Source organism: Chinchilla lanigera, unplaced genomic scaffold, assembly GCF_000276665.1.
Source record: "Chinchilla lanigera isolate Chin_1 unplaced genomic scaffold, ChiLan1.0 scaffold00020, whole genome shotgun sequence".
In the NCBI taxonomy this organism is placed as follows: domain Eukaryota; kingdom Metazoa; phylum Chordata; class Mammalia; order Rodentia; family Chinchillidae; genus Chinchilla; species Chinchilla lanigera.
Window position 1 is genome coordinate 22,094,122 of NW_004955421.1, and position 27,613 is coordinate 22,121,734.

Sequence of the window (27,613 nt, forward strand, 5' to 3'; positions counted from 1 at the left end):
TGAAATCCAATAATCATTCATGATAAAAACTAAAGAAAATAGGTACATATAAAATCACCTTATCTAAATCTAGCAAAAGCCACTTATATAAAACCTACTGTCAGCATTACATTCAATGGAAAAAAAGCTTTCCCTCAAAACTTAGTAAGAGAGGGATGTCCATGGTCACAACTCCTGTTTAATATACACTACAAATGGTTAGCCTGAACTATCAAGGAAGATAAAAGCATAGTCAAACCTTGGATTGTGAGTAACTTGGTCTGTGAGTGTTCTACAAGACAAACATTTCTAAGAAGTTTTGACTATGATAACCAACTGATGTCTTGCAATATGAGTAGTAGTACGTCATGCCAAATGTTACATCATTACTGGGTTTTTTTCACTGCTTTGATAATACAAGTGCTTTGGATTATGAGTAGAATGAATTATTCTCACAAACCAAGGTTTTACTGTATACATATAGAAAAAAAGTAAAATTATCTGCAGATGATATGATTTTATATAGAAGGCAAAAATCCACAAAAAGACTCAACATTACTAACCAAATTCGGTAGTGTACATAATAGAAAACCAAAATACAACACAGTAAAATTTTTAAGAAATCAGTAGCATTCTTGTGCACTAATCATGAACTCACCAAGAAATATTAGGAAAACGATACTATTTACAATAACTTGAAGACAAATTAATATTTAGGAATTAGTCTAAACAAAGTGAAAACTTCTAATATGAAAACTACAGTACTCAAAGATTGAAATAGCTACCAGAAAATGAAAATATATCTGGTGACCAATGATGGGCAGAAACAATAATGTCTAAATGGTGAATTTTCCAAAAACAAATATGCAGATCTTCTAAATCAAAATACCATGAAGCATTGCTCATAGAACTAGAGAAACCATGCTAGATATGCAATCAGAAGAGAACAGGAATACCTAAAGCAATTCCAGGTAACAGCTAAACAAGAAGCATCACAATACCTTACTTCAATCTATATTACAAAGCTAAAATGAGCAAAGCAGTTTGTACTGGCACACAAACAGACATATGGATCAGTGGAACAAAATAGGCAATGGGAAACAACCCCAGACACATTCAGCTATCACATCATTGACAAATCTGCCAAACACATGCTGGAGTAAGGACAGTATCTTTAACAAATGGTACTGCAGCTGGGTGTGGTGGCACACACCTGTAATCTCAGCACTCAGGAGGCTGAGGCAGGAGAATCACAGTGAGTCTGAGGCCAGCCTGGGCTACATAATGAATTCAACGCCAGGCTGAACTAAATAGTGAGACCCTGTCCCAAGAAAATAAAAACAATTTAAAATGTATTAGGAAAACTGGCTATCTACGTGCAGAAGGTTGACTCTAGATCCATATCACTCACCATGTACTACAAACAAAATGGATCAAAAATCTAAATGTTAAAACACTCTTGAGAGATAAATAGGTTAAACCTTTGAACATATATGCATACAAAGAGTTGAATAGAACCCTAGTTGCCCAAGATATAACATCCAGAATCAACAACTGCTATATCAAATTAAAAAGCTCCACAGCAAATGAAACAATGAACAGTGTAAAGAGACAACCTAAAAAAAATTTTTTTGCCTGCTGCACCAGCAGTGGGTTAATATGTAGAATATATAAAAACTGAAAAAAACCCTTGACTTCCTAAAATAAAAGACCCAATAAAAAATGGACAATTAAAATGAGTAGATACTTCTAAGCAGAAGTAGAAATTATCAAGAATATGTGGGAAAATGTTCAATATCTCTGGCCGTTAGAGAAATGCAAATTAAAGCAACATTAAACATTTGTCTGATTTCAGAATGAATGTCTATTATCAAGTAATGAGTTAATAACAAATGCTGTTGTGATTCTGGGGGGAAAAATCCTTCTACATTATTCGTGGGAAAGTAGGACCACTATGGAAATCAGTGTGGCAATTCCTCACCAAACTAAAACTAGACTTTACATTTAACCCAGCTATTCTTCTTCTAGTTATCTTCCCACAATTGTCAAAATCCTCATATTACCACAATACATGCAAAGCTATGTTAATAGCAGCAAAACTCTTTATTTGCTAACTCTTTGAAGCAGCCTATATGTCCAACCACAGATCAACGGATGGAAAAAAAGTACGCATGCACAGTGAAGTACTTCTCTACCATAAAGAAGGATAAATTTCAGTCATGACATGGATGCACCTCAAGACCATAATATTAGGTAACATAAATCAGACATTGTGGGAGCAAATGCAGTCATGAACTGTAACAACGCAACCTCTCCAAGATTTGGAATTTTGACTCTAGAAAGCAACAATGTGGAGCACAACAAAAGAGAGAAGTAGATCCCTGAGAACCAGAAGGATCTGACAGGAAAAAATTGAAACAGAACACAATGTAGAGAAAGGAAGAGACCACCTGCATTTTCTCTGTGGCTTGCAGTAGCTCCCAGCTTGTGGTGGTTCCTGGCTTATGGTTGCCTGCAACTCACAGTGGCTTTCAGCCTCCAGAGACAAAATGAATACTGGGGACCCCAGGGTGCCTCAGGGAAAAAATGTGGTGCAACAGACTTGATCAACAGTTTCTGTGATATATAGGGAGAGTAGAGGAGTCTTATCCCACTGAGTCCTTCTACAAGCAACAGTTGGTTAATGACTTAGTACAAGTATCTGCCATATCCCTGGAGAGAGCACTTGGACATATACTATTCTGGGAAAGGGTTGGTGGTGTGAACCTGGAACCCAGAGTAGAGACACGGCTCCACTGCAGGGCTCACAGTGTTATGTTCCCAGAGTAACTGCATGAGAGACAGCCTCTGGGCACACCTGTCCTCAGGAACAAGGCTAGAAAGAGACCCCTGAAGAGTTTGAGCTCCTTTCTTTTTGTTCTTTCTTTTTATGAGTTTGTGTTTTTTTCTTTTGTTTTCTTCAGTAGTTTATTGAGGTTTGGGAAATTTTAATGTCTTTTTTTCTTACTGCTTATTTTTTAATTTAATAAGTTTATTGGTACAACAATAAACTTATTAAGTTTATTTAAGTACATGCAATGATCACATTCATCATAGGGATTTTGTGCCTGTACATAATATAACTTGATCTGTCTTTTTTCCTTCCCATTACCCTCTCCTCCCCTTAACCCCTCTTTTCCTCCTTTTTGCTACTTATTTTTCTACCCCTTTCCCCATGTTTTTTTGTTTGTTTTGTTTTAGTCTCCTCTTTTTAAATTTTTTTGTCTTTTTTAACTTTTATTTTTCTTTCTGAATATAATTTCTTTTCTCTCCCTTATTTTATCATCTAATTTTTGTCACTTTTTCCTGTTATCTTTTGCTAATTCTATAAATATCCCTCTACCACCCAATAGGATCCTTTGATTTTATGGTTTATATGCAAAAGCCTCATGAGCTTATAGTTTGGGCTTTTGGGAGGTGGCTAGATCTTGGATGTGTCAAATGGAATAAGTATGTGTAGCATAGTTCCAGGTGTGGATGATGGAAAGTCTCACCATAGGCATGGATGACATCAACCAATAAACTTGTAGTCTGGATATGATATAAAGGGAGGCTTATTTGTGATGATGCTGGTGCTGCTTTGCTGCCACCTGCCTGCTATACCATGAACTATTTCTCCTCTACTATGCAGCACTGCCATACCAACCTGCCTTGAAGCCAGCCAACTATGACAGAAAATTCTATAAACTATGAGTTGATAAGTATTTCCTCCTTTAACTTGTGAGTACTGAGTATTTTGTTCCAGTAATGAAAAAGTAAATGAGACAGATTTTGGTATCAGAGAAGTGGGCTCATTGCTGTCTCATTACCCGACCATGTGGTTCAGTAGCCTTTGGAACTGGCTTGTATGAAGTGTTTGGGAAAGTTTGGAGATGCTGGGTAAGTAAGAAGCCCTGGAATTCTGTAAACTGAACTTGATGGGAGATTCTGATTAGAGATTAGAAGACCAGAATACTGATAAAAATGTAGCTGGAAAAGACAAGGCTCAGGGGGTTTCAATTGTGAAGAGGGCCTCCATTGACAGTAAGACTACAGATCATGTGTGTTATTCAGTAGTGGAAAATTTGTGTACATTTTGCTAATGTCAAGATACTTTGCCTGAGACTGAGATTAAGGGTGCCAGAGTAACTAACCTGGTGGAAGAAATTTGAAGACCATCTAATGTTAAGGTGGTATCATGGCTACTATCGGGGGTTTTAGCAGATCTTTGCTGAGAAACAAAAACAGATGTTTCTTGGAGTGGGGAGCAGCTGAGCTGGAGATCGACCACACATCTGGAGTGAGAGCAAGGCCAGCCCTAAGAACATGGAGTGCCAGAGGGAAATAAGTTGTTGGGACTAGAGCAAAGCCAGCCCCAGGGACTTGGCTGGCAGAGTCATACTGTGTAGCAATGTTTTCAGCAATGTTGAACCCATAAGGACTTTGGTAACTCTTAGAGATGACTAAATGCCTTTCACATAAAGGGATATGCATGAATATTTTGGAGGCCAGTAGTGGAATGTTATGGCTTATATTTTGATCCCCCCCCAAAGACTCATGAGCTCATAGGTGAGGCTTTCAGAAGGTGGCTGGATCTACGGTGTGTCAAAATGGAGTAAGGGTGTGATAACTCAATCAGTCCACTGATTGGTTTAGCATTGTTATGAGTGTGTATAATAGGAAGGCCCACCTTGGTATGGGTGGCACCAACTAATAGGCTTGTAGTTAGGATGGAATATAAAGGTAGGCTTACAGCTGCTGCTGTAGCTACTACTTTGCTACCTCCTGCCTGCCATGCTGTGCACTATTTCTCCTCTGCTATGGCCCTCTGCTTTGAAGCCAAATACCCTGCCTTGAAGCCAGCCAACTATGGACTGAAACCACTGCAAACTGTAAATTGAAATAAACCTCTGCCCCTTAATTGTGGATGTTGAGTATTTTGTTCCAGCAATGAAAAAGTAACTAAGACACTTGCCCACTTCCCTGTCTTCCTTCTCTTAGAATATATAGTTTATGTTTTTCAATTTTTTTCCCCTTGCAATCCCCTTTCCTCCCCCTATATCTTTAATAACATAACAATAAAGTTCTATTGACCTTTACATAGTTGATTTTATAAAATTACTGTTGGATTTTTTCTACCATTTGCAGAGATATATTTGTGGTATTTAGTGAATTTTAGATGTGTGTCAATACCTGGTTTGACCCACAAAAATTAGAGGATTCCAATTTGTTTCTTCTCTAGGGTTAAGTGTGGTACATATGATATAAAGGGAGGCTTATTTGTGATGATGCTGGTGCTGCTTTGCTGCCACCTGCCTGCTATACCATGAACTATTTCTCCTCTACTATGCAGCATTGCCATACCAACCTGCCTTGAAGCCAGCCAACTATGACAGAAAATTCTATAAACTATGGATGCTATGGCATGTTAATATCTAGTTTGTTTAGGATAACACCACCATAGCTGATTTGTTTAATATTACTAAAGTTGTATAATTCTTGTTATTAATGGGTATTTTCTGTAAGACACCATCCAGATTATATTTGTGATATTAACAATATTAGGGTACATTTCCAGAGAACTCAGGATTGGACCAATATATTGCATCTTCCCCTCCCAAACTAAATGAGGTGGTTGGATCTTGGGACAGAGGCAAAGGACTATAGTTAGCTATTCCCAAAGTACATCACTGAAAAACAACTCAGTAAAGAGATATCTCTACAAGCAACAAAGTCTTTACATTATATGCATGCACAAACCTCAGTATGTGCGCACGCGCGCACATACACACACACACACACACACACACACACACACACACGCACGCATGCACCTGCACCAAACAAATAAAAACAAAAGAAGATGAGGCAACAAACTACATCCCAAAACTCACAACTCGATCAAAGCCAATGCTAGTAGAATCAAACAGGAGTATATCACACAGCAGATTTACCCAAAAGGATAACAGAGGAGGTAGGAAAACAGATAGAAAATGTACTTAGTGGGATCAAAGAAGATATATCTAAACAGGTAATGAAAGTAATAACTAAATTAAAAATAAAAAAGATGTGAAACATGAATTACCTGTTTAGCAAATAATTAGAGTCTATGAAAATGTTACAACCAGGAGTAGAGGAGATTAAAATTATGTTGAAAGAATGGGCAGCAGAAGCTACAAGTGTGAGGACAAAATTGAGAAGTAGAAGGCATTAGGAAGGAGGCTGAGGCAGGAGGATCACCATAAGTTCAAGGCCAGCCTAGGCTACATAAGTGAGTTCAAGGCCAGCCTGCACTACACAACAAGATCCCGCCTCAAAAGAAAAGAAAAGGAGGGGGAGTAGTTACAGAAATAGAAGGCAATGCTGCTTTCAAAGACCAGCTACTTAAAGACACCTTGAAATCAACAAGAGAACGTGAAAAATGGATCAGATATCCTCTAAGTGATGTAATGAAGACTAATCTAAGAGTAATTGGAATAAGAGAAAAATAAGACAACAGAAATGGCATAAAATAATACCTGTTCACTGAAAGAATGGCAGAAAACTTTCCAAATATTGGAAATGAAACATATAGTGAGTGATGCATATAGAACACCAAATGGCCACAACAAATAGAGAATTACTCTATGCCACATTACACTTGAAGTTCCAGAGGTCCATCACAGGGATAAAAGTCTTAAATGCTGTTACAGAAAGACAATGAATCACATGTAACATTACACCCATTAAATTATAGCAGACTTCTCAACAAAAACCATAAAGACCAGGAAGGCTTGAAGTGAAGTGTTTCAAGCACTAAAAGAAAATAAATTCTGACTTCAACTTATGTATACAAGAAAGCTCTCCTTCAAAACTGATAGAGAAATAAGTTACTTCCATTGACAAGAAGCATATTAGAACTTCATGACCACCAAACCAGTACTACAAAAATTCTCAAGTATATCACAGAAAGAGACAATAAAGCCAACAATGCAAATAAGTAAAAAAAAAAATTAATATACCTGAAAAGATGTGTGGCTAAGAAAAAGGAAATAAATAAGGAAATTAGCAACAGGAAAATAATGCAATGCCAGGAATAAGTCAGTGCTTATCAGTAGTAACTCTCAATGCAAATGATTTCAACTCCCCAATCTAAAGACACAGAATGGCAAAATACATAATGAAAGAAATCTCAATGATATGTGGTATACAAGAAGCATATTTAATTAAAAAAGAAATTCACATATTAAAAATCAAATGATGGAAAATAGTATTCCATTCAACATGAACGCAGAAAAAGGCTAGAATAGCTATCTTAATTTCTGACAAGTTGATTTCTATCCAAAACTGATCAGAATGTCCAAAGTATATTGTCATAGTTGTCAATGGAATATGTCAACAGGAAGAGATAACAAGTATAAACATTCATGCACCAAACACTGGTGTGCCCAACTCCATAGACCCAATAGTAATGGACATGCAAAATCAGATAAACACCAATACAATTGGAATAGGGGACTGCAACATCCTACTGTCAAATGAAATAGAAAAAGAAAAAAGTGAGTTCAATAAAACTTTTGAACACATGAACTTAATAGATATCTACAGATTCTTCCACCCAAAAACAATGGAATGCACATTCTTCTCAAAAGCACTTGGGAGTTTCTCAAAAATAGACTGCATAAAACATGCATAAATAAATGCAAAAGAATCAAAACTATTACATACATATTATCAGATCATAGTGCACTGAAACTTGAAATCAGTTGCAAAAGAAACAAGAGAAACTAAGTAAACACATGTAAATTAAATAATACCCTATTGAATAATCAATAGGTCTCATAAGAAATTTAAGAAGAAATTAGGCAGCTCCTAGAATCAAACAATAATGCCAGTACAGCATACCAAAACCAATGGGACTCAATGAAAGCAGTCCTATGAGGGCAGTTTATATGGGGAATAACCACATTAGAAAAACAGAGTAAGCACAAATAAATAACCTAATGATACATCTCAAGGACCTAGAAAGACAAGAGCAATCTAAATCCAAAGGTAATATAAGGAAGAAAATTATAAAGATCACAGCAGAAATTAATGAAATTGAGATTAAAAAATACAAAGAAGAAATGAATTGCAGAGCTAGTCCTTCGAAAGAATAAACAAAAACTGTTAGGCAATCTTACCAAAATAAGGAAAGAAAAAACCCAAATTCATGCAATTAGAAATCAAAAATGCAAAATCATAATGATTCTGGCAAAATCTCAATTGTCATTGGTAACTACTTTGAGAACTTCTACTCTAATGAAATGGAAAGTTCAGAAGCAATGAATAAATTCCTAGATACATATCAGTTACCAAAGCTGAAACAATAAGACATAAAAAGTTTTAATAATCCAGTATCAGTCAACAAAATTAAAGATGTAATAAAAACACTACTAAGTCAGAGAAGTGCAGGTCCTGAAGAAAGCTTTCTCTCTACAATCAGGAACAAGACATATGTCTCCACTATCACGACACTTGTTCAATTTATTTCTCAAACTATTAGCCAGAGCAATCAGGCAAGAGAAAGAAATAAAAAGAATATGGATAGGAAAGAAATAATTTAAATTATAATTATTTGCAGTTGACTTGATCCTGTACAAGGAAGATCCCCAAAACTCAACCAAAAGACTCCTGGAATTAAAAAACAAATTCAGTGGCATAGCAGAATACAAAGTCAACTCTCAAAAAACAATAGATTTTGAATATACCAATAATAAACTCACAGAGAGAGAGAAACTAGGAAAAGAACCAGCGAAATTTTTCACAATAGCATCAAGAAAAATTAAATACTTAGGAATCAAACTTACCAAGGAAGTGAATGACATCTACAATAAAACCACAGTATTTTGAAAAAGATTGAAGAGGATATTAGAAAATGAAAAGGTACACATTCTTCCTGAATATACAGAAGCAATATGGTCAAAATGGCTGTTTCCATATCTGTTACACAGATTTAATGCAATCCCAATCAAAATACCAAGTGCATACCTCATAGAACTAGAGAAAACCTTCACCTCTACTAGCATTATCTCATGACACCATCCCATGTGTGTGTAGGAGCCGTGGCTTTCACTTTTAACATTAACTTCCATCTCTATTTTATGGATGAAATTTTTTTTTTTTTCCGGTACAGGGAATCAAACTCATGAAGTTGTGCTTGCCAGGCAGGCGCTGTGCCACTGAGCTAAATCCCCAGCCCCCTGGATGAATTTTTAAATACCCAATTCCCACCTTGCACTAGTAACAACATGAATTTTGGTCGTGGAAATAAAAGCTCGAATAGTATAACTCTGATTCTATGTCAGCAATTCTTGTAAAGGTATATTAATTCATTGAAATACTATAATTATAATTATTACTCACCTGATACACATTTTGTAGATGAGGAAATTGATGGAAAGGCAGATTATTTAAACCTTGAGTAGTTATAAGACACTATAATCTGGCAACAAAGCTTAATACATAACTATTGGACTATAGTATCTTTCATTTGGTAGCAAATAAATCTGATCCAACCAAAAGCTAGTGTAATGAATAGTTTTATAACTTATTTAATAATAGATACTATATTTTTCAATTTTTAAAAATTGTTATAATATTACATATATATACACATTACTGAGTTCCTCAGAAGTTAAGATTGAGATAAAAAAGAAAAATATTATTTATATAAAGAGAGATTCCCTTGTTATTAAACTACTAGTTCCCTGATGAGAAAGTCACTATAAGTTTTTTGCAGTTCTCTATGTGAGCTTTTACATTTATCTACTGATAATGGTGGTAATACAATTCATCAAAACTAATAAATAATTTGAAGAATATTAGACTGATTTGATAAATGCTTTGCACTATATATATTACTTGGTAAACAGTTTTGCAAAAATACTTTGATTTATCCAGTTTATGTAAGAAAACAGATTTGGAATTATTGTTTTACATATTAATTTATAGTCATATACTGGTGTTGAATATATTTAATATCAAACTGCATAATTGTTGATGTCATTGCAGCTGGGTAAAAGTTTAGAATTTCTCCAAGGGGGTATTTCTAAATATATGGTCATCAATCTATGGTTGAAGAAATTTGGGTAACATTTAGCTTCAATAAAGTTAAAAGACTATCTTCTCAGGAAGGGAGATCTAGTGCCTGACTATATACATATATGAAAACTGAAATTTAACTACATTAAGGATTCAAAGAATATGTCATATATCCACTACTGTCCTTTGCAGAGTAAAACAATGAATTTGGTGATATGGAGAGTCAGCTATCAAACAGTTGCTTTCTTGAAGGATCAAGAGATTTTTGTCAGCCTTTTCTGGGTCTTGACCACCTCTCAGTATAGTCCAGTTTCTTTTATTGTGCTTCTATCTGTGGTTCCCCAAATTTTTTTGCTTAAAATTTGTTTTCTATCCCCGATTCCTGCACTAATACAGTATCTAGCACAGGGTTTAGAACATTACTGTAGAAATGTAGTAAGTACTTGTGAATACTTGAAGAAAACAATGTTCTCAAATGAGTGCCTAAAATAACAATGTTCTGATCACTAGAAAGTACTTCTCACTAGATCCCCACATCAACATCCTGGAATACTGACAGCAATTATTACAAGCTCCCAAAGGATTGGCCACCTCTGATTACACCATCAAAACGAGCTTCTAGGACCTGCAGAGAGATTGTACCCAACTTATTGGAAGACAGGAGGTCTAATAACTAGCTTTCACTAGTTATTAGTTATTATTTCCTGGAAACAGCCCAGAGAACATAGTTCCATGGTCACTTGAACAATTTAGAGTGTACATGGCCAATAATCAAACCTCAGCTCAGGTCATTACTTTTATCCTCTCTTCTCTCCAAATGTTAAGTAAGATCTGGTGACCTAAAATACTTCCAGTCCATTGCCTTTGCCTGCAGGGAGAATCCTAATAAGCAGTGAAAGAGATATAACTCCTTGGATTCCAGGATGGGGTCAGAATTAAAACTAAATTTCCTAATTCCCATTCTATTATTTTCCCTCTCTTTCTCACGGCTTTTTATTGCTGTAGCGGGAAGGGGCAGGACTTTGTGACTCCTAGCAACCGCTGCCTGCTTTCTGATTGGCTGACTCCTGCACAGCCGCCATTTTCAAATCCCCGGATGATGGTGGCGGCGGCTCCCTGTTAGTAGGCACTTGCTGCCTCACAGGAGCTGGCGGGCACCGTGCCCGTCCGTGTCGGTCTCCTGGGCACTCGGCCACCGCTCCACCCCCTTATCTACGACATGGAGCCAGAGCCGGCGGCACCGAAGCAGCCCCGGCCGCGGAGACGAAGCCGCCGAGTCTCTGGGCTCAGCGCGGACTGCGCCGCCGGCCCTTCGGCTGACACCCCCAGGCCGGGCCCGCGGGACGGCAGGTGAGCAGGCTCCAGGATCCAGCCGCCACTGAGTGAAGGCCGGGGGAGGTGGGTGCGCGGGGCTGGGGGAGGGTAGAGGTGGGAGAAGGGCCGAGGCTGGGGGAGCCGGGAGGGGGAAGGGCGAGGAGGGATGCGGTGCGCTAGCTGGGCAAACCAGAGACGGCGTCCCTGCGGAGGCCCCAGACGGCGCCTGCCCGCCCCTGCGAGGAAGGGGCGGGCTTGTTGACATTCGCAGGCGAAGGCTTAGGAAAAGCCACACTGTTTTTTATTTTTTGTTTTTTTTCACACCCAACTGGTTGTGCGCTGGGAACTCTCAAGAGTCAAAAAGCTGTGTCTGGAAAAGGAGCTATGTAAAAGCACTGAAATAATATTGAAGTTAGTTCCAATTTCCAATCGTGTGACTCTTGTCAGATTGCTTAACATCTCCAAGGCAGTCCTTGTCTGAACAGTGAACACTACAGTGGTACCCACTTCATTTAAAGGGCATTCTGAATTCACTGAGATAGTGAATGTGAAATACTTACTATGGGCCTATACACAGGAAGCTTTGAGTAACTTAAAAGTTATGTATTAACTGTCATCTGTCAGTTTGTATCTATACAAATAATAATTCTATATCTGCTCCATGTTTTCATAAGTCCCTGTGATCCATTTAACATTGCTGTAGATACACTACAGTTCTTTACATAATTTAGATGCCATAACTTACATATCCACGCCAAGATGTACAAATCCCTTTTTTAAAAATAGGAAGACATCCTACAGTCATCAACAAAACATTCATTAACCTCATGCACATTGCTCTGCAGAGAGCTTTTTCACTCCATGCTGATTCGTTAGTTTGAAGTTTATTTATTCGTTAGTTATTCGTTAGTTTGAAGGTAATCGTTACCTTAATACACCTTTCTGAACCTCTGTACCAGTTTTAGCCAATTCTTTTGTTTTTGTTTTTGTTTTTGTAGACAGGGTCTCACCATATAGCCCAGGCTGACTTTGAACTTGTGGCAATTCTCCTGCCTCAGCCTCCCAACTGCTGGAATTATAGGCATATGGCTTATAGTTGTGGCCAATTTTTAAGAAGTAATGAAAGCGCAAAAAGAAATCATCACAGAGACTGAAATGTAGAAGAGTCAGAAAAGACTATTTAAGGGAAAAGAAAACTTTAAAAATATCAAATGGAGGCAATGTTAGATTAATTCTAGATTCTGTCAGTAATACCAGATGTAACCTAAAAATACAATTATTATATTTTCAATAAAGAATGTCTCGTAAAGGCCTCGTGTGCTCATAGAAGGGGTTTTGAAGGTGGTTGAATAATTGGAGTGATATAGGTGATTTGCTGCTAGGAAGTGGAATCTGGTTAGAATTAAGGAGTCACTGGGACATAACCTTGAAGAAAATACTTCTCTTCCCAGCTCCTTCTCACTGTGCTTCTTGGTTGCCATGACATAAGCAGCTCTCTTCCACTGTGCCCCTCTGCCATGTTGTTTCTTCTGAGGAGCTGGCTGACTGAGGACTGTCGCCATGAGCCAAAATAAACCTCCTCTTCTTTTAAGTTTTGGATTTTGGGTATTGTGCCCCAGTGATGAAAAAGTGACTAAGACAGCTTTTGATAATCATTGAAATGGGGTTGGTGCTGTGACTACCTGACCATGTGGTTCAAAATCCTTTGGAACTGACTTGCAGGAGGAGTTTAGAAAAGTTTGGAGTTGCCAGCTAGAGATGCCAAAGAATGCTGTAATCTGAGCTTGATGGGAGATTCTGGTCAGAATTCAGAGGACCAGGATGCTGATAGAAGTGAAGATAGTAAAAGCCAGATTTAGGAGGTTTCAGTTGGGAGGTACTCCATTGACAGTTGGACTTGAATCCATGTGTGTTACCATCTGGCAGATACTTTGTGTTTTGCCCATGTCCTGAGACTTTGTGGGAGACTAAGATTAAGGTCAGCAGACTAATTCATCTGGCAGAAGAAATTTCAAGGCAGCCCAGCATTCATGCTGTAGCATGGGTATTGCTGGCAGCATATAGCTAGGTTTATACTGAAAGCCAAGAGCAAAAAGCCCATTTGAAAAGTTACATTTTACTCAGAAAGGAAGCACCCGCAAAGTTGGAGCAGAGAGCTTAGTTGCTTGAAAAATGAGCATTAAAAAGAAATTAGGTACTTTTACATCAGGACAATAGGAAAGATACCTTGAAGGCATCTCAGGAATCAGCAAGATACTACCTTTCACTGACTAAGGGGGTGTAAAAGGGTAAAACTAAACTCCTTTGAAAGACTTAAGCTTGAGAAGAGAGCCCCAGGGCACCTTGCTCCAGAAGAGCAGCCTAGGAAATTGGTTCCCCTGGCTTCAGTTCACAGTGCTCAGCCATTCAGGCACTCAGAAGCCTTGGTAACCATGATCCAAGGTGGCCTGACTTCTGCTTTGAACTGGCAGCAAACTTTGGCATCATCCAGGTGGTGCTGGTTTTACAGGCATATGGAATGCAAGAGTTGTGTCAAGGAGGGTTCTACCTAGGTTTCAAGAGGCCTAGTAGGCCTAACAATGTGCCCTTGAGAAGACAGAATGTGAAGTTATGAGAGTGAAGCAGAAGTGTAGTGGAGACCCCAGAAAGTTGGAGAAGCCAGGAACATGGCACATTTGAGGAAAGCTGCAGGCAGTGAGCAAAACTGTCCCAAAAGAGAGCCCATAAGGGCTCCTACCACCAATGCCATAGGAACAGGTTTGTACAAGCTGTTTGGAGTTCACTTCTCATCACAGTGTACCTTAGGTACTGGCACCAGAAGGACTGGATTTAATATTTGCCCTACTGGTTTTTAGTCTTGATTTGATCCTATTCCTTTTTATCCACCATTCCTCCTTTTTGGAATTGGAATGTTTATCCTGTGTCATTTTATGTCACTAGTGTTTAACTTTCTATTTGATGGCACTCAGCAGATTTCACCATATTTTTTTTTATTACATGTCATAAAGACACAAAAGAGAACTTTCAGAACTGCATTAGAAAGTAGCAAGAACAGTGAGTATGCTCAAAGCAAGGGGAAGTATGTTGAGGGGGATTGATAGCAATGTGTCTGTAATAAAATTTTTAGAGTTTCAACATTCACCATATATTTTCATCACCCTTGTACTGTTGAATATTTATATCAGACATTGGCTGGGTGTGGAGGTGCACACCTGCAATCCCAGCACTTAGGAGGCTGAGGCAGAAGGATCACTGCAAGTTTGAGGCCAGCCTGTGCTACAAAATGAGCTCAAGGCCAGCCTGAACTGCATAGTGAGACCCTATCTCACAGAGACAGTCAATCAATAAATAAAATCAGATACTGTTGTAAATAATTGGAATTCTGGTGATCAAAAACTGATGAAGTCATTCCTGTTTCAAAACTTAAATTCTTTTGGTGGAAAAAAGACAATACAGACACTTTTTTAATGACCAAGTTCTGTCCCCGCTACTACACTGTTAAATGGACTGGTGGCTAAATGAGAATTGCAGATAGTATGTACATTACAGTATTCAGAACAAAGAAATGGTTGAAGAACTCTCTAACTTTATCCTTGGCTTTTATTTATGTAATCTTACGTGCAGTATTGTAATGTATAACAATATAAAACCACAGTACAGGCAACAGAAATTGCTGTATAAATGTGGTATACTGCACAAAAATAAAACACTGAGGCTCTATCAATAAGATGCACAGAACTATACCAAAAACAAAGTCAGTCATAAGTCCAAACAGTGCACCTCAGTCTTAAGTCTGAATACTTGTTAACCAGGTAGGTTTTTAAAGGAGGAAAATCTATACTGAAATTCCCCTCCTTACAAACATTCAAATTGCAGACTTTCACAGGTATGAATGGACCTTGCATTACTAACATTCATAGTTGGGAACAAATCTTGGATGTAGCTCATATGTCTGCTGGACATTGTCACAGTTATGCTGTGCTGCTACATGCTTGCTGAGCTTAAAAATAAAAATAGTTTATTTGCAATATTTTTGTGTGTGTGTGTTTGGTTTTTTTTTATGTTTTACATTGTATATTTGTGTCAAAATATGTAAAACTCATGTTATTGAACTTATGAACAAATCTGCCAGCACAGAACTTGTTTGTAAGTTGGGGACTGATTGTATTAGATGTCATATTATCAAAATAGTTCAGTGAAAATTACTTTTTTTTTTTTTCAAGAACACATGCTTTATAATAACCTTTAAAATAAAATATAGCAGCCACCAACAAATCACATCAGCTGGGTTCAGGTGGTACTGATCCTCACATGTCAGAAAAGCCAGGGATGAAAATTACTCAGAAAATCCAGGATACCATATGATATAGCAATGATACAGAAAGTGCTCATGAATAGTCATGATTATAAAACAAATGCAATTTAGATAGGATCTTTAGCAAATCAATAAAGCATTTATTCTTATATTTCCTCACATGCCCTTTTCTGGCATCATAGCAGGCTCCATGAATTTTTCAAGGTTATGTTGATTATACACTTGATATTGCTGGAAGCTGTGTTTTGAATGTGCAGTTTGGGCTCATAAATGAAGGAGCTTCTCCAGTAACCATTGCAAGGGACCAATGAAACTAAAATGCTGCAAATAAGGTATCACAGAACGAGGAATTTGCTTAACTCTATAAAAATCATTAGACAGCTAATATCCATGATAGTGAAACTGGCGCAGATGGAGCCATTGCTCTCTCTACCTGTGCAGTATATATCTTGGAGGGTAAAAAGATGTATGAAGTATATAGTAAACGAGCTTACTACACAGAAGTGTAAGACAAAAATTAAATACATGAAATGATTACACAGCCAAGAATAACAGAGACCATTAATTGTTCAATTGTTTCCAGTGTTTCACAAGTGTATATATAACCTTTGAGAAAATACGTGCACCCATGTGATATCAGACATTTCTACATATCAAAAAGTTTCAAAGATAACATCACTTCTGAAGAGTTTGTTTATATCCGAGAATTTAATTTACCTCCAAATGAATCAGTTACTATTACCTGAGGAACTATGGGAAACAATAGTTCTTGTGAGCCCAGTAAAACAAGCAACCTCACATATGACAAAATGTCAGGTAGCTTATTTTTCCCCAGTATCAGACATTATAGAAATAATACATATTTTGAAGACATTTGTCTTTTCATGAATGCTGTGTTTATTTGTACAACATGGTTAGTGAATGTGCTTAAAATACAGTAGGTTATAGGCATCCCTTGTTTTAACAATCAAGTTCTGTTTCTGTGACTAGATCATTAACTGAGTCAGTCGGTAAGTGAAGATTTGTGTGTAGTATGTACACTATATTCAGAACAAGGAAGTGATCAAAGGAAATTCCAACTTGATGACTTTGCTTTTATTTGCATGACTCTTACATGCAGTACTGTAATGGTAACAACATAAAACTACAGTACTGTACAGTACAATCAGCACACCCAGTGGCTAAGTATTTAAGTGCATATTCTACTTAATAATATTTTTGATTCTTTCAAACAAGTTATCAAGAAATAACCCCATTTTAGTGAAGGCACCTCTGTATTGAACTTAGAATGGTTTGCGCTGTGTCACAAAGAGAATACGGTACGATTTTTTTTCAGGAAGTGTGAGTATGTGAGTGCCAAACTCTAGGAATCTGAAGACAGAAAATATTGTTCAAAAACTTAAAATCTAGTGTGAAAGAAAGATAAGCAAATTCAAATTAATTATATAATTATGCAGTGTTTGATAAGAGTTTCTATAGTGGTATATGGAGAATGACATAGATAAAATTTAAAAAGAACACTTAATCCTAACTGAAGAGAATAGGAAATAATTCCCTATTATGATGCCTGAGTCTTGGAGGACCAGTTTAGAGAGCAGGTATAAATGGGTGTTTTCATATAGAGAAGAAGCATGTAAAAAGGCCCCAAGACAAGTGTGCATGATGTCTGAGTGTTGACTGTGGATAGACACTAGTTACATAGGAGAGAAGATTTAGTTAAGGATATGGAGTAGATAGTGATGAGAGATTATCCTAAGAGATAAGAAATACATCATAAAGGGGCCTTGTTTGTCTTGATAGACAATGAGGTTTTAATAATGAAAGGTAAGACCAATAGTGTGCTTCTATTTGTAGTTTAAAAGTCACTCTGATTCATTTTTAAAAAGTATTATTTGGGGGTCATAGCACTCTAAATCTTAAGAAAACTCCTTGAGGAAAAAAATATATGCAAAAAATTTTAGGAAATTTGAGAATCCTGGGAGCCCAGCTCTGTATACCAAATTTAAAATTCCACTTACGAATAATGGATCCATGGCAGAACCAGTAATGTAGCAAGAAATTCTTAATAGATTTCTAGAGGCAACCATATTTCCAGTGATACTTTGCATATGTTGAATGTCCCTGTACCTCAAGTCTTATTTTTCCTAATGTTGTATACTCTATTCCTTTTTTAAAAATTAATTATATTGGTACACTTTAGATACACATAATGCCCACATTCATCATAGAGAATTAGTACCTGTACATAATGTATCTTGATTCTTCTTTTTTCCCTAAGCTCTTCCCCTCCCTTCAGCCCCTCTTCAACAAAAACCTTTTTTTCTGTTTTTTCCCTTGTATCCTTTTTTTCCCTTTCTTCCTTTCTCCCCACCCGCCCCCTTTGTTTCCCTTCCCATTTGAACATTTTCTTCCTATTGCCCAGTATCTATAATATTTTAGTCCTTATTTACCCTTTCAGGCTCTCACTCCAGAGAAACTGATATTTAAACGTGTGTGTCCAGTTTGTTTCACTAAAGAGTGTGGTCTCAGGGTGCATCTATTTACCTAAAAATGTCTGAAGTTCATCCCTCTTTATGGCAGAGTGATGGAGACCACTATGAAGCAGCCTTGAGCAGGACTTAAATTAACCAATTGGCTTTTTATGTTTCCTTGTAAATCTGTCCAAAGACTAGGCTGCTTGTCTGGAAATGGATGGCAGACTCATAGTAAGTGAACCTCTGTGAGTCATTAATCCCTACTAAAACCTGTAATGGTGGATGAAGCCAGAAAGCCTCAAAGGATAAGACAAGATCTAAGGACATTTGGATCCAATCTCAAAGACTAGCCTCAGGCATCTCACTTCTGGGTAGATTAGCTTAGTCCTTATTAAGGGTTAATTTAATACCTTACTTGGGGAAGTCCTTGAGTAATTCCTGCCTTCTTCAGTACTCCCCTCCCTTCTTCTGATAACCAAATAAATATGGGCTACCCAGAGAAGGTCTTCGTCTTAGCCCCAAGAGAATCTCAAGTTCTGTGAGTGGGCTTTGATCCTCCTGGAGCCCTGAAATCATTCCATTTGCCTCTTTATTTAGCCTTCACAGTACATTTTTTTGGGAGATTGCAGACCTGCAATAACTAAAAGATATTATTAACCCAATAGCAGAGTAGTACTCCATGGTATTAAAACACACACACACACACACATTCGTCCACTGATTGACATTTCCACTGTTTCCAAGATTTAGCTATTATGAATTGTGCTGTGATAAACATAGATGTGCATATAATGCTGTGATACGATGTTTTTAATTCTTTCAGAAAGATAACCAAGAGAGGAATAGCTGGGTCAACTGGAATCTCTAGTTTCAGTGTTTCAAGAAATCCCCACACAGTTTCCACACTGGTTGCACCAAGCTACACTCTTACCAACAGTGAAGAAGGGGTTCCTTTTTCCCCACAATTCCCAACAACATTAGTTTATTGGTTGGAGCATTTCTTGATAATAGCCATTTTTTCTGGAGTGGAATCTTAGCAGTGTTTTAATTTGCATCTCTTGAATGACCAGTGATACTGAAATACATTTTTTCATATATTTATTTGCTGTTTGTACTTCTTCTTCTGAGAAGTGTCTGTTCATTTCAGATGCCCATTTTTGGGTTGGGTCTTTAAATTGGAGGTTCTGATTTGTTTGAGCTCTTTACACATTCTAGATAGTAGTCCTTTGTCTGAGGAACAGCTGGCAAAAATGTTTTTCTACTTTGTGTGTTGTGTCTTTATTCTGTTGGTGGTTGCTTTTGCTATGCAAAAGCTTTTAAATGATGAGATGCCAGTTGCTGAATCTTTGTAATATTTCCTGTGCAATAGGGACTTTGTTCATAAAGTCTGCTTACACCTATGTATTCCAGAGTTTTACCTATTCTGTCTTCCAGCTGATTTAGTGTTTCTGTTTTAATATTTAGATCTTGGATGCATTTTTATTTCAGTTTAGTGCATGGTGAGAGACATGGGTCTCGGTTTAATTTTCAGCATGTAGAAAGCCTATTTACCCAGGACAATTTATTAAAGAGACTACCTTTCTTCCAGTGAAGGTGTTTGGCCCCTTTGTCAAACATCAGGTGGCTGAGTGTGTTAGGCATAATTTTGCATCTTCTAATCTGTACCACTGATCCTTGGGTGTTGTTCTTTTGCCAGCACCATGCTGTTGTAGCATGGTAACCGTGTAGTATAGTTTCAAGTCAGAGATTGTGATGCTCTCTACCTTGCCTTTGGGCCCAGAATTGCTTTGGCTATTTTAGGTCTGTTCTCTTTTGGCTCTGAATGAATTTTAGGATTGATACCTCTAATTTTGTGAGGTAAATATTGATAAAATGTTATTAATATTTTGATCAGGATTGCATTAAATCTGTATAACAATTTTGAAAGTACTGTATGGCCATTTTCACTTTGTTGGTTCTTCCTACCCAAGAGCAAGGGATATCTTTCCCACTTTCTGATACCTCTTTGATTTCCATTTTCAGGGCACCATAGTTTTCAAAGTAAAGATCTTTTACTTCCTTTGTTAGATTGATTCCTAAGTATTTCATTTTCTTTTATGCTATTGTGAAAGGTGTGATTTCCCTACTTTCTCTCCTCAGTGAGTGTATACACTCTTTTCCTGTTATTACTTCTTTCATTCCATTTAATTATTTAAAAATAATTCCTTTAGCCAACCATGACAGCTTGCTCCTTTAACTCCCAACACTCTAGGAAGCTGAGGCAGGAGGTTTGCAAGTTCTAGCCTAGCCTGGACAACAAAAAGACTTAGGAAAACCTTTCTTCAAAATTTAAAAATGTCTGTGTATACAGCTCAGTGCAAAGGCCCTAGGTCCAATACTCAGTAGCAACAAAAAAAGTTATATATATAATATATATCATATATATTACTTTGCTAACTCATTCAGGTTGTTTTCACTGCAAACCTCTAAGTATCTACTTTATGATAAGCTTGTATCTTTATAGTTTATTTACTTGGTTTTCCTTACTAATTAGAAGAGTTATTTCTTGGTTACTCTTCTCCTGTTACTGAGAAAATACCTGACACACAAAATTAAGGAAAGGTTTATTTAGCTCCCAGTTTGTGGAGCTTTCAGTCCATACTTGGCTGCCTCCAAGGCAGAGTGGCACGTGGCACAGGGCAACGGTTCATGGTGGTAGAAACCAGCAAAAGCAACAAGAGCAAAAGGGAGGAGCACCAAGCAAACCTCTTTCCCTCCCTTGTGTGCATGCAGGCTACCCACCCCAGGGCAGGAGTAGCACTTACACCCGTAATCTCAGCATTGGACCATGAGTCAATCAGAAACTAGAAGCCCACCCCATGACTGCATGAGGCTTTGAGGGGACATCCAGACACAAACCATGACATTCTGCCCCTGGCCCCCCAAAGACTCATGTATATCACTTTATGCAAAAGACATTTTAGTCCATCTCTAAGAGTTGCCAAAGTCCTAACAGTTTCAGCATTGCTGAAGAGTCCAAGTTGTAAGCCTCCTCTGAGATTTAAGGCAAACCGTTAGCTGTGAGCCCCTATACAAATGAAAAGTTAAGCACTTCCAACATTCAATAGTACAAGGGAAACATTACCATTCCAAAAGGTACAGACAGGAGGATACATAGCATTGGGACCAAAGCAAGTCCAACATCCAGCAGGACAAACATTAAGTCCTGTAGTTCCATGTGGGACATCTGAAGTAATCTGTGGTACATTGTGAGCTCCAAAGGGCTTACATGACTCTGCCCTTGCAACACCTCTGGTGGTTATAGCTCCCTTGGCTTCTCTCTTGGGCCTACTTTGTTCCCTCCTTGCAGCTTTCCTCAGACAATCCACATTCCTGGCTTTTCCAAACTTCTGGGGTCTCCACTGCACCTTTTGCTTCACACTCACAGCTTCACACACTGCCCTCTTGGACACACTGCCTGGCCTTCCAGGCTTTCTGAAATCTAGGTAGAAGCCTTAACCTCAGAACTCTTGCATTCTGCATGTACCCAAAACCAGTGCCACATGGATGATGCCAAGGTCTGCTGCCAGCCAGAGCAGTAGGCATGCTTTCTTTTCTCTTGGCTGTAGGGGTCAAGTGTTTGGATTGCTGAGCACTCAGAACCTCATTCTGAGGAACAAATTCTCTGTGTCACTGCCATTCTGGCACATGGTGCAGCTGCTGCCATTCTGGAACATGGCGCTCTGTGGCTTTCTTGTCAAAGCAGTCTTTCACTTTTGCAGTTTTGAGACTGCAAAGGGTGGAGACTTAACTGCTTCTTGTGATGCCCTCAGGCCACCTTTTTGTGTTCTGTTCTTTCTCAGCAATTGAGATCTCCTCAACTCTAACTTTGCAGTCCACAGCTTTATTGGAGCTTCCTTTCTGGCCAAACTCACAATGTTTTAAATCATCCTGCTGGGCTCTGCCCTTGATTCTCAACATAATGGGGCTAAAAGCCCCCAATAGCAGCTATGCCACCGCCTCATCATTGGATTGCCTTGAAATTTCTTTTGCCACATTAATCAGTCTGCTGCCCTTAATTTCAGCCTCAGGCAAAGTCTCTGGACAGGAGCAAATGCAGACAAACTTTCTGCCAAGCCATAACACACATCATCTGGAGTCCAACAACCAGTGCAGTCCTTACCAGCAGAAACCTCCCAAACACCATCTTTACTGGCAGGATTTCTATCAGCCTTCTGGTCTTCTAAGCTCTGACCAGAATCTCCCATATAGATCAGCCTGAGGTGTTCGAGCCATACTCTTTCATGTGACATCTCTGAACCTTTCCAGATTCTTCCCACAAGCCATTCCCAAAGGCTTTTGAACCACATAGTCAGGTATAGTCACATCAACGACCCCACTCCTCGTACCAAATTGTATCTTGGTTACTCTTCTCTTGTTTCTGAGACAACATACGTGATGCCCAAAATTCAGGAAGGAAAGGTTTATTTAGCTCACAGTTTGTGGTGGTTTCAGTCCATAATCAGCTGGCTCCAAGGCAGAGTAGCACATGGCACAGGGAAACCGTTCACAGCAGCAGACAACAGGAAAAGCAACAAGAGCAAAAGGGAGGAGCACTAAGCAAGCCTTTCCCTCCCTTATATTGTATGCAGGCTACCCACCCCGGGTAGGTGTTGCTTTTACACCCATAATCTTAGCATTGGACTGTGGATCAATCAAAACCTCTAGAAATCCACCTCATGACTGCATGACACTTTGGGGGGACATCCGGACAAACCACGACAAGTTATATTTTCTCAATGCTGATATATATGGTATTTATCACATAGTAGCCACTTGGTGTATCTTTTTTTAAAAAAACTTCATTCCATTGTACATTTATTATAATAACCTTCATGTATTTTTCTTTCAAGAGTGTATATTCTTTTTGATGATGATAATGTTGTTTGATATATTTTTTTGAAAATATCCATTGAGTTTGCATACTTTCCTGCTATTTGTAATTCTACTTCAGCTCTTATCTGCCATAATGGAGGAGAGCAATGACACAGATCAGAATGTCTGAAAATACCGTTTGGCTTAAGAAGGAATCAACAGCCAGGCATGATGGCTCACACCTGTAATACCAGCACTCGGGAAGATCATTACAGGTTGGAGACCAGTCTGGGCTACAAATTGAGCTCAAGGCCAGCCTGCATAGCAAGACCCTGTCTCAAAAAGACCAAAAAAAAAAAAAAAAAAGTGATTCTCTTTTTGAGCAACAACTATACTATTCTAATTTTGCTTTATTTATATTAAAACAAGTTTAGTATATGAGTAATTTACATTGTTCAGAAACCTATTAAGTAATATGAAAGGAAGTGTGTTAGAGGCTGTAGTGGATTGATAACTGGCGGTCAGCTTATAACCCCCAGCAGAACTGAGTAAGTGTGGTGCTGGGTGTGGGAGGCCCACCTGGGGACTGTTGCCAGCAGCATAAGAGGCAGAACTGGAGAAGGAGAGAAGGCTGTTGGGATCTGAAAAGCTGTTGGGAGCCGAGAGAGGCTGTTGGGAGCTGGTAGAAACTGCAGGGAGCTATTGATTATTTTGGAGGAGTTCGTCATGCTGGCTTTCCTGATGAACTTGGCTGTTTTCATGCTCCAAGGAGCTCGGGGCCTTGCTGGCACTGAGAATGGCTTTGGTTCACTTTGGCGGAGCTCTGGTCCTCACTCTGAGCATCACTTCCTGGCCCCAGAGGGAAAGATGGTGCACTGCTGGTCTCCTGAGAAGCTTGCTGCATTGCCTTCCCTGATGGGAACTTGGCCATCTTGACCTCACTGTTGCTGAGGATGGCTGTGGTACCTTTCGGGGGAGCTCTGGTTCTTCTGAGTGTCTCTTGGTTCTTCTGAGCATTGCTTCCTGGCTCCAGTACAGATCCCTCAGCCTGCTAGCTCAGATCCTTTATCCTGCTGGCACAGACTTTCTAGATTCCACCACTGACCTTTGGGCCTTCCCAGTGCAGATCTGTGAAACAGGCTTGCATGAGATACTGTTATGGGCTCTGGGCTTCCAGTTGGATTCATGGGAAGCATTGTTATGAGCTCTAGGTCTTAAGCTGGACTCATGCAAGACATTATCACAGGATCCAGGCCCTCAGCTGGATTCTTGGTCTAGAGTGTGTAGACAGATTTCCTGTACTCTCTTGTATATCGTTCTTTGGGTGACTATTATAAATAATCATATAAAATATGTGTCCTGTATAATATTGTTTTTCCTTGCAAAATAACCCCCAAACCAACATAGAGGCCCAGGGTAATGATAGTGAAATTAAATAAATACTTTAATTAAGCATACTAGTTTCTCAATGTGTTATTTTATTGCTTAAATGTTAGAGTAATTTGGGGTATATGGACAAATATGTTGAATATATGGGTGAATATTCTTGAAAAGTTGAAGGATTGCCTCTTCTAGCTCTTTATTTCAGGCTCTGAATCCCTCCTTCTTGTAAGTGGGTTGTCCATCGTGTCTTCTGGAAAGGCCACTTTTTTATGTTTTATGAAACTGAAAATGTTTTCCCACAAGAATCTAAAATAGGTATTACATTTGAGTCTGAAGTGTGGTGTCTTTCCAAGGTTTTTGAAAGTTGGCACTGCTACACATGCTTTCTGGGCACAATTTGTATTTTAAGTTTCTTTTTTCCATGGGTATTCAAAATAAACAGGAACTTGTTATTGAAATGAGAAAAAATAGCATTACTGTGAAGCTGATTACAGAGGGTAGTGGAAAGAATCTTAGCATCCATTTGGAAATACTTTTCCAGTTTGTTAACTATATTTTAAGATTCTTAAGAACTATTTTTCTTTTTAGCTTTCACAACTCAAATTCTTTCTGTCAGTATAGTCCATTTCTACACAATAAAGAAATGAATAACTTTGGTTTTGTAATTCTCCCTAATACTTGTCTTACACCCCTACAGAAGTATTTACTGAATAGTGTAAGCATCACTTTGTAATACATGCTTCCACTAGATCACAGATTTTCTTCGTGATCCTAACTGCTTCTTCTCACTCCGCTCCCCACCCGTAGCTCTCCGTTTAGTATACAACAGTATTTTCTAAGGGCAGTTTAAAAAAATGTAATCTGTATACTCATGATGTAAAGGTCCTGTCTTTTCCATAACTTTTTGCCATTTGTTGATAATACACCTATGTATTTTCTAGTGATACTTCGTTTAGTTTAATATCTGTTCTGGTGTTTTATCAAAAAATTCATACCTGTTTTCTTTATTGTTGCTTGACTTGTATGTAGTGGCAAGAAAAAGTAGTTTAATCAGTTCCTTAAGTTCCTTTTTCTCCTGAAGAAAATTTAAGCTCCTTGAGTACTGTTTTGATCTCTCCCAAATAAATACCTAGGGAATATGTATGTTCAGTGTCTTAAGACCTTCCTGCATCAAATCCTCATTTTGCTAGTGATGTCATATTTCCCCATGTCAGAAACCTTGGTAATAAGTGAAACTAGTCTTAGGGAGGAAACCTCTGTTTTATCAGTGTTGTCACTTAACCCTCTCTCCGCTCAGTTGCTCCTCTCTAGCCTTGCTAAGCTGCCTTCCAGTTAGTTTTTTTTGACCAGTTTTGCCCTCTTCCATCCCATCCTTCATGTTACTTAGAGTTCAAGTCCATATTGCCCATGTAGTACATGAGGCCTTTCATCATGATTTAGTCCTTTCTTATGTCTTGTCAAACAAAAGAAACCACTTGAAATATCCTGAATGTAATTCATTTCATCCCATCTTATTACTTTGTTAATTGCTATTTTTCTTTCAGATTGAGCTTTAGTATTAAAGTATTCATTCTTTTGTGAAGCACCATGGCTGTTTTCCTTTGTGTTCCTTAACAAAATGTAAAACACTTCTACTTATTTAATTTAGAAAAGTATGGAAGCATATTTAAGTGTGTAAATTTTTGCAGGAATGAGAACTGTGGGTGGTGTTTCTGTAATTTATACTGAAGAAAGAACCTAAGGGTCAGGGTAAGAGACAAAATTTACAAATGGACGACGACCTGACAACCCTGATCATGTCATATTTGAGCTGCCTCTTTTTCCAGTTATAAAGTTTCATATTCTTCTAGCTGCTTTGAGTCTCTCAAATGCAAGTGAGGATGGCAGACTTCGCTACAGCAAGCTCAGAAGTCTGCTTTTCTCAATTGGTTAGTCTTCATTCACTTTGACAGGTGTGTGTGTAGGGGGCTCCTCTGTTCCACATTTCTTTACCTATGAAGTGACTACAAGTAAGTATAGTTTATGAACTGTATCTTCTGTAGCAGCTGTCTTTCATGATTTTTTCTGCATATTTTAAAATAAAGTATATTATAAACAGCTTTATATTTCAGAAAGGTGAATAAAGGCTGTTATAACATTGTCATAGTTTATTTCTTTATGTTGAATGGAAAGTGCAAAAGGAAATTCTAAAAAAAACAATTTCAGTTTTTAGTCTTAAATGCGACTTTTGTCTCATGTATTATTCAAAATTTTTTGATCTATTAAATGTATTATTGAATTAGACATGAGCTTCTGAAACTAAACTCTGCTTAGTTTAATGAATTTTTAAATAATGTGTTCACTAATTTTATATAGACATTTTCACTGTAAACATTCTGAAAATGATCCCAATCTATGCCATGTTATATACTGTTTTGTTATACTGTCTCTCCTACTTCTAAGATTGAATCAGACTACAAATAATTTTGAAACTATGGGAAGGATAGCTTTTTATCTGTCTTGTGCTTTATTATATTAAAGTTATTCTGCTTATTTCTTTTTTCTGTTAAAAGGTACTCCCTTCGGAGGGGTAGCTCCTTTACCTTTTTAACACCTGGCCCCCACTGGGACTTCACCTTGGTGAGTAGACATCTGATGGAATTAATTAATTAAGGCACTAGGTGGAATTAATTCCTGGGTTGTCTTTCAGTCTGTTACATGGTTCATTTGTTTGTACTTCTGAGTGTCTTGAGGAACAGAATTTCTGTAGCCATCTTTGACAGCCTAATTTAGTCCTTTCTACTAATAAACTAGAAAAAATTTTTCCTTTAAGTACATAAAATATTTTGCAAAGTACTCATATCCCTTAATTTTTAACTATCCTTTCTTACTCCTACATTGAGTCTATATTATGAAACATGAAATTATTTTTATGCATACTCTCTAACAGCTTTTTTCATGGTTAAAAAATTTTACGCTTTGGTAGAATTCTTTTCTTGTATTGATTATCTCAATACATAGAGACTGTTCCATTATTTTTATGGCAAGATTTTACATAGGCATGTAATTTTTTGTGATACTGTTGTGGGAAAAATTGAGTCAACAGTAGCCGGGAGCTCCAGAGAAGAAAGGAAATTTTATTCACACTAGCAGACCCTAGAGGAGTAGTCTCCAAAGACTGAGGTGTTGTTTAGAGAGAGCTTGTTTATTTATGGGGTGGCAAACAGAAGTTACA

The 27,613-nt window shown here is 37.9% G+C and overlaps 1 protein-coding gene across 1 annotated transcript in view; it reads left to right on the forward strand.

Moving 5' to 3' along the window:
- The first annotated feature begins 11,170 nt into the window (after positions 1-11,170).
- The window catches only part of Net1 (neuroepithelial cell transforming 1), a 49,077-nt gene continuing 32,634 nt past the window's right edge, over positions 11,171-27,613 (forward strand). Inside the window, exons 1-2 of the mRNA XM_005383837.2 lie at positions 11,171-11,409; positions 26,952-27,018. Coding sequence (XP_005383894.1) covers positions 11,279-11,409; positions 26,952-27,018 — 198 coding nt within the window. The 5' untranslated portion in view covers positions 11,171-11,278. The remainder of the gene's footprint in view (positions 11,410-26,951; positions 27,019-27,613) is intronic.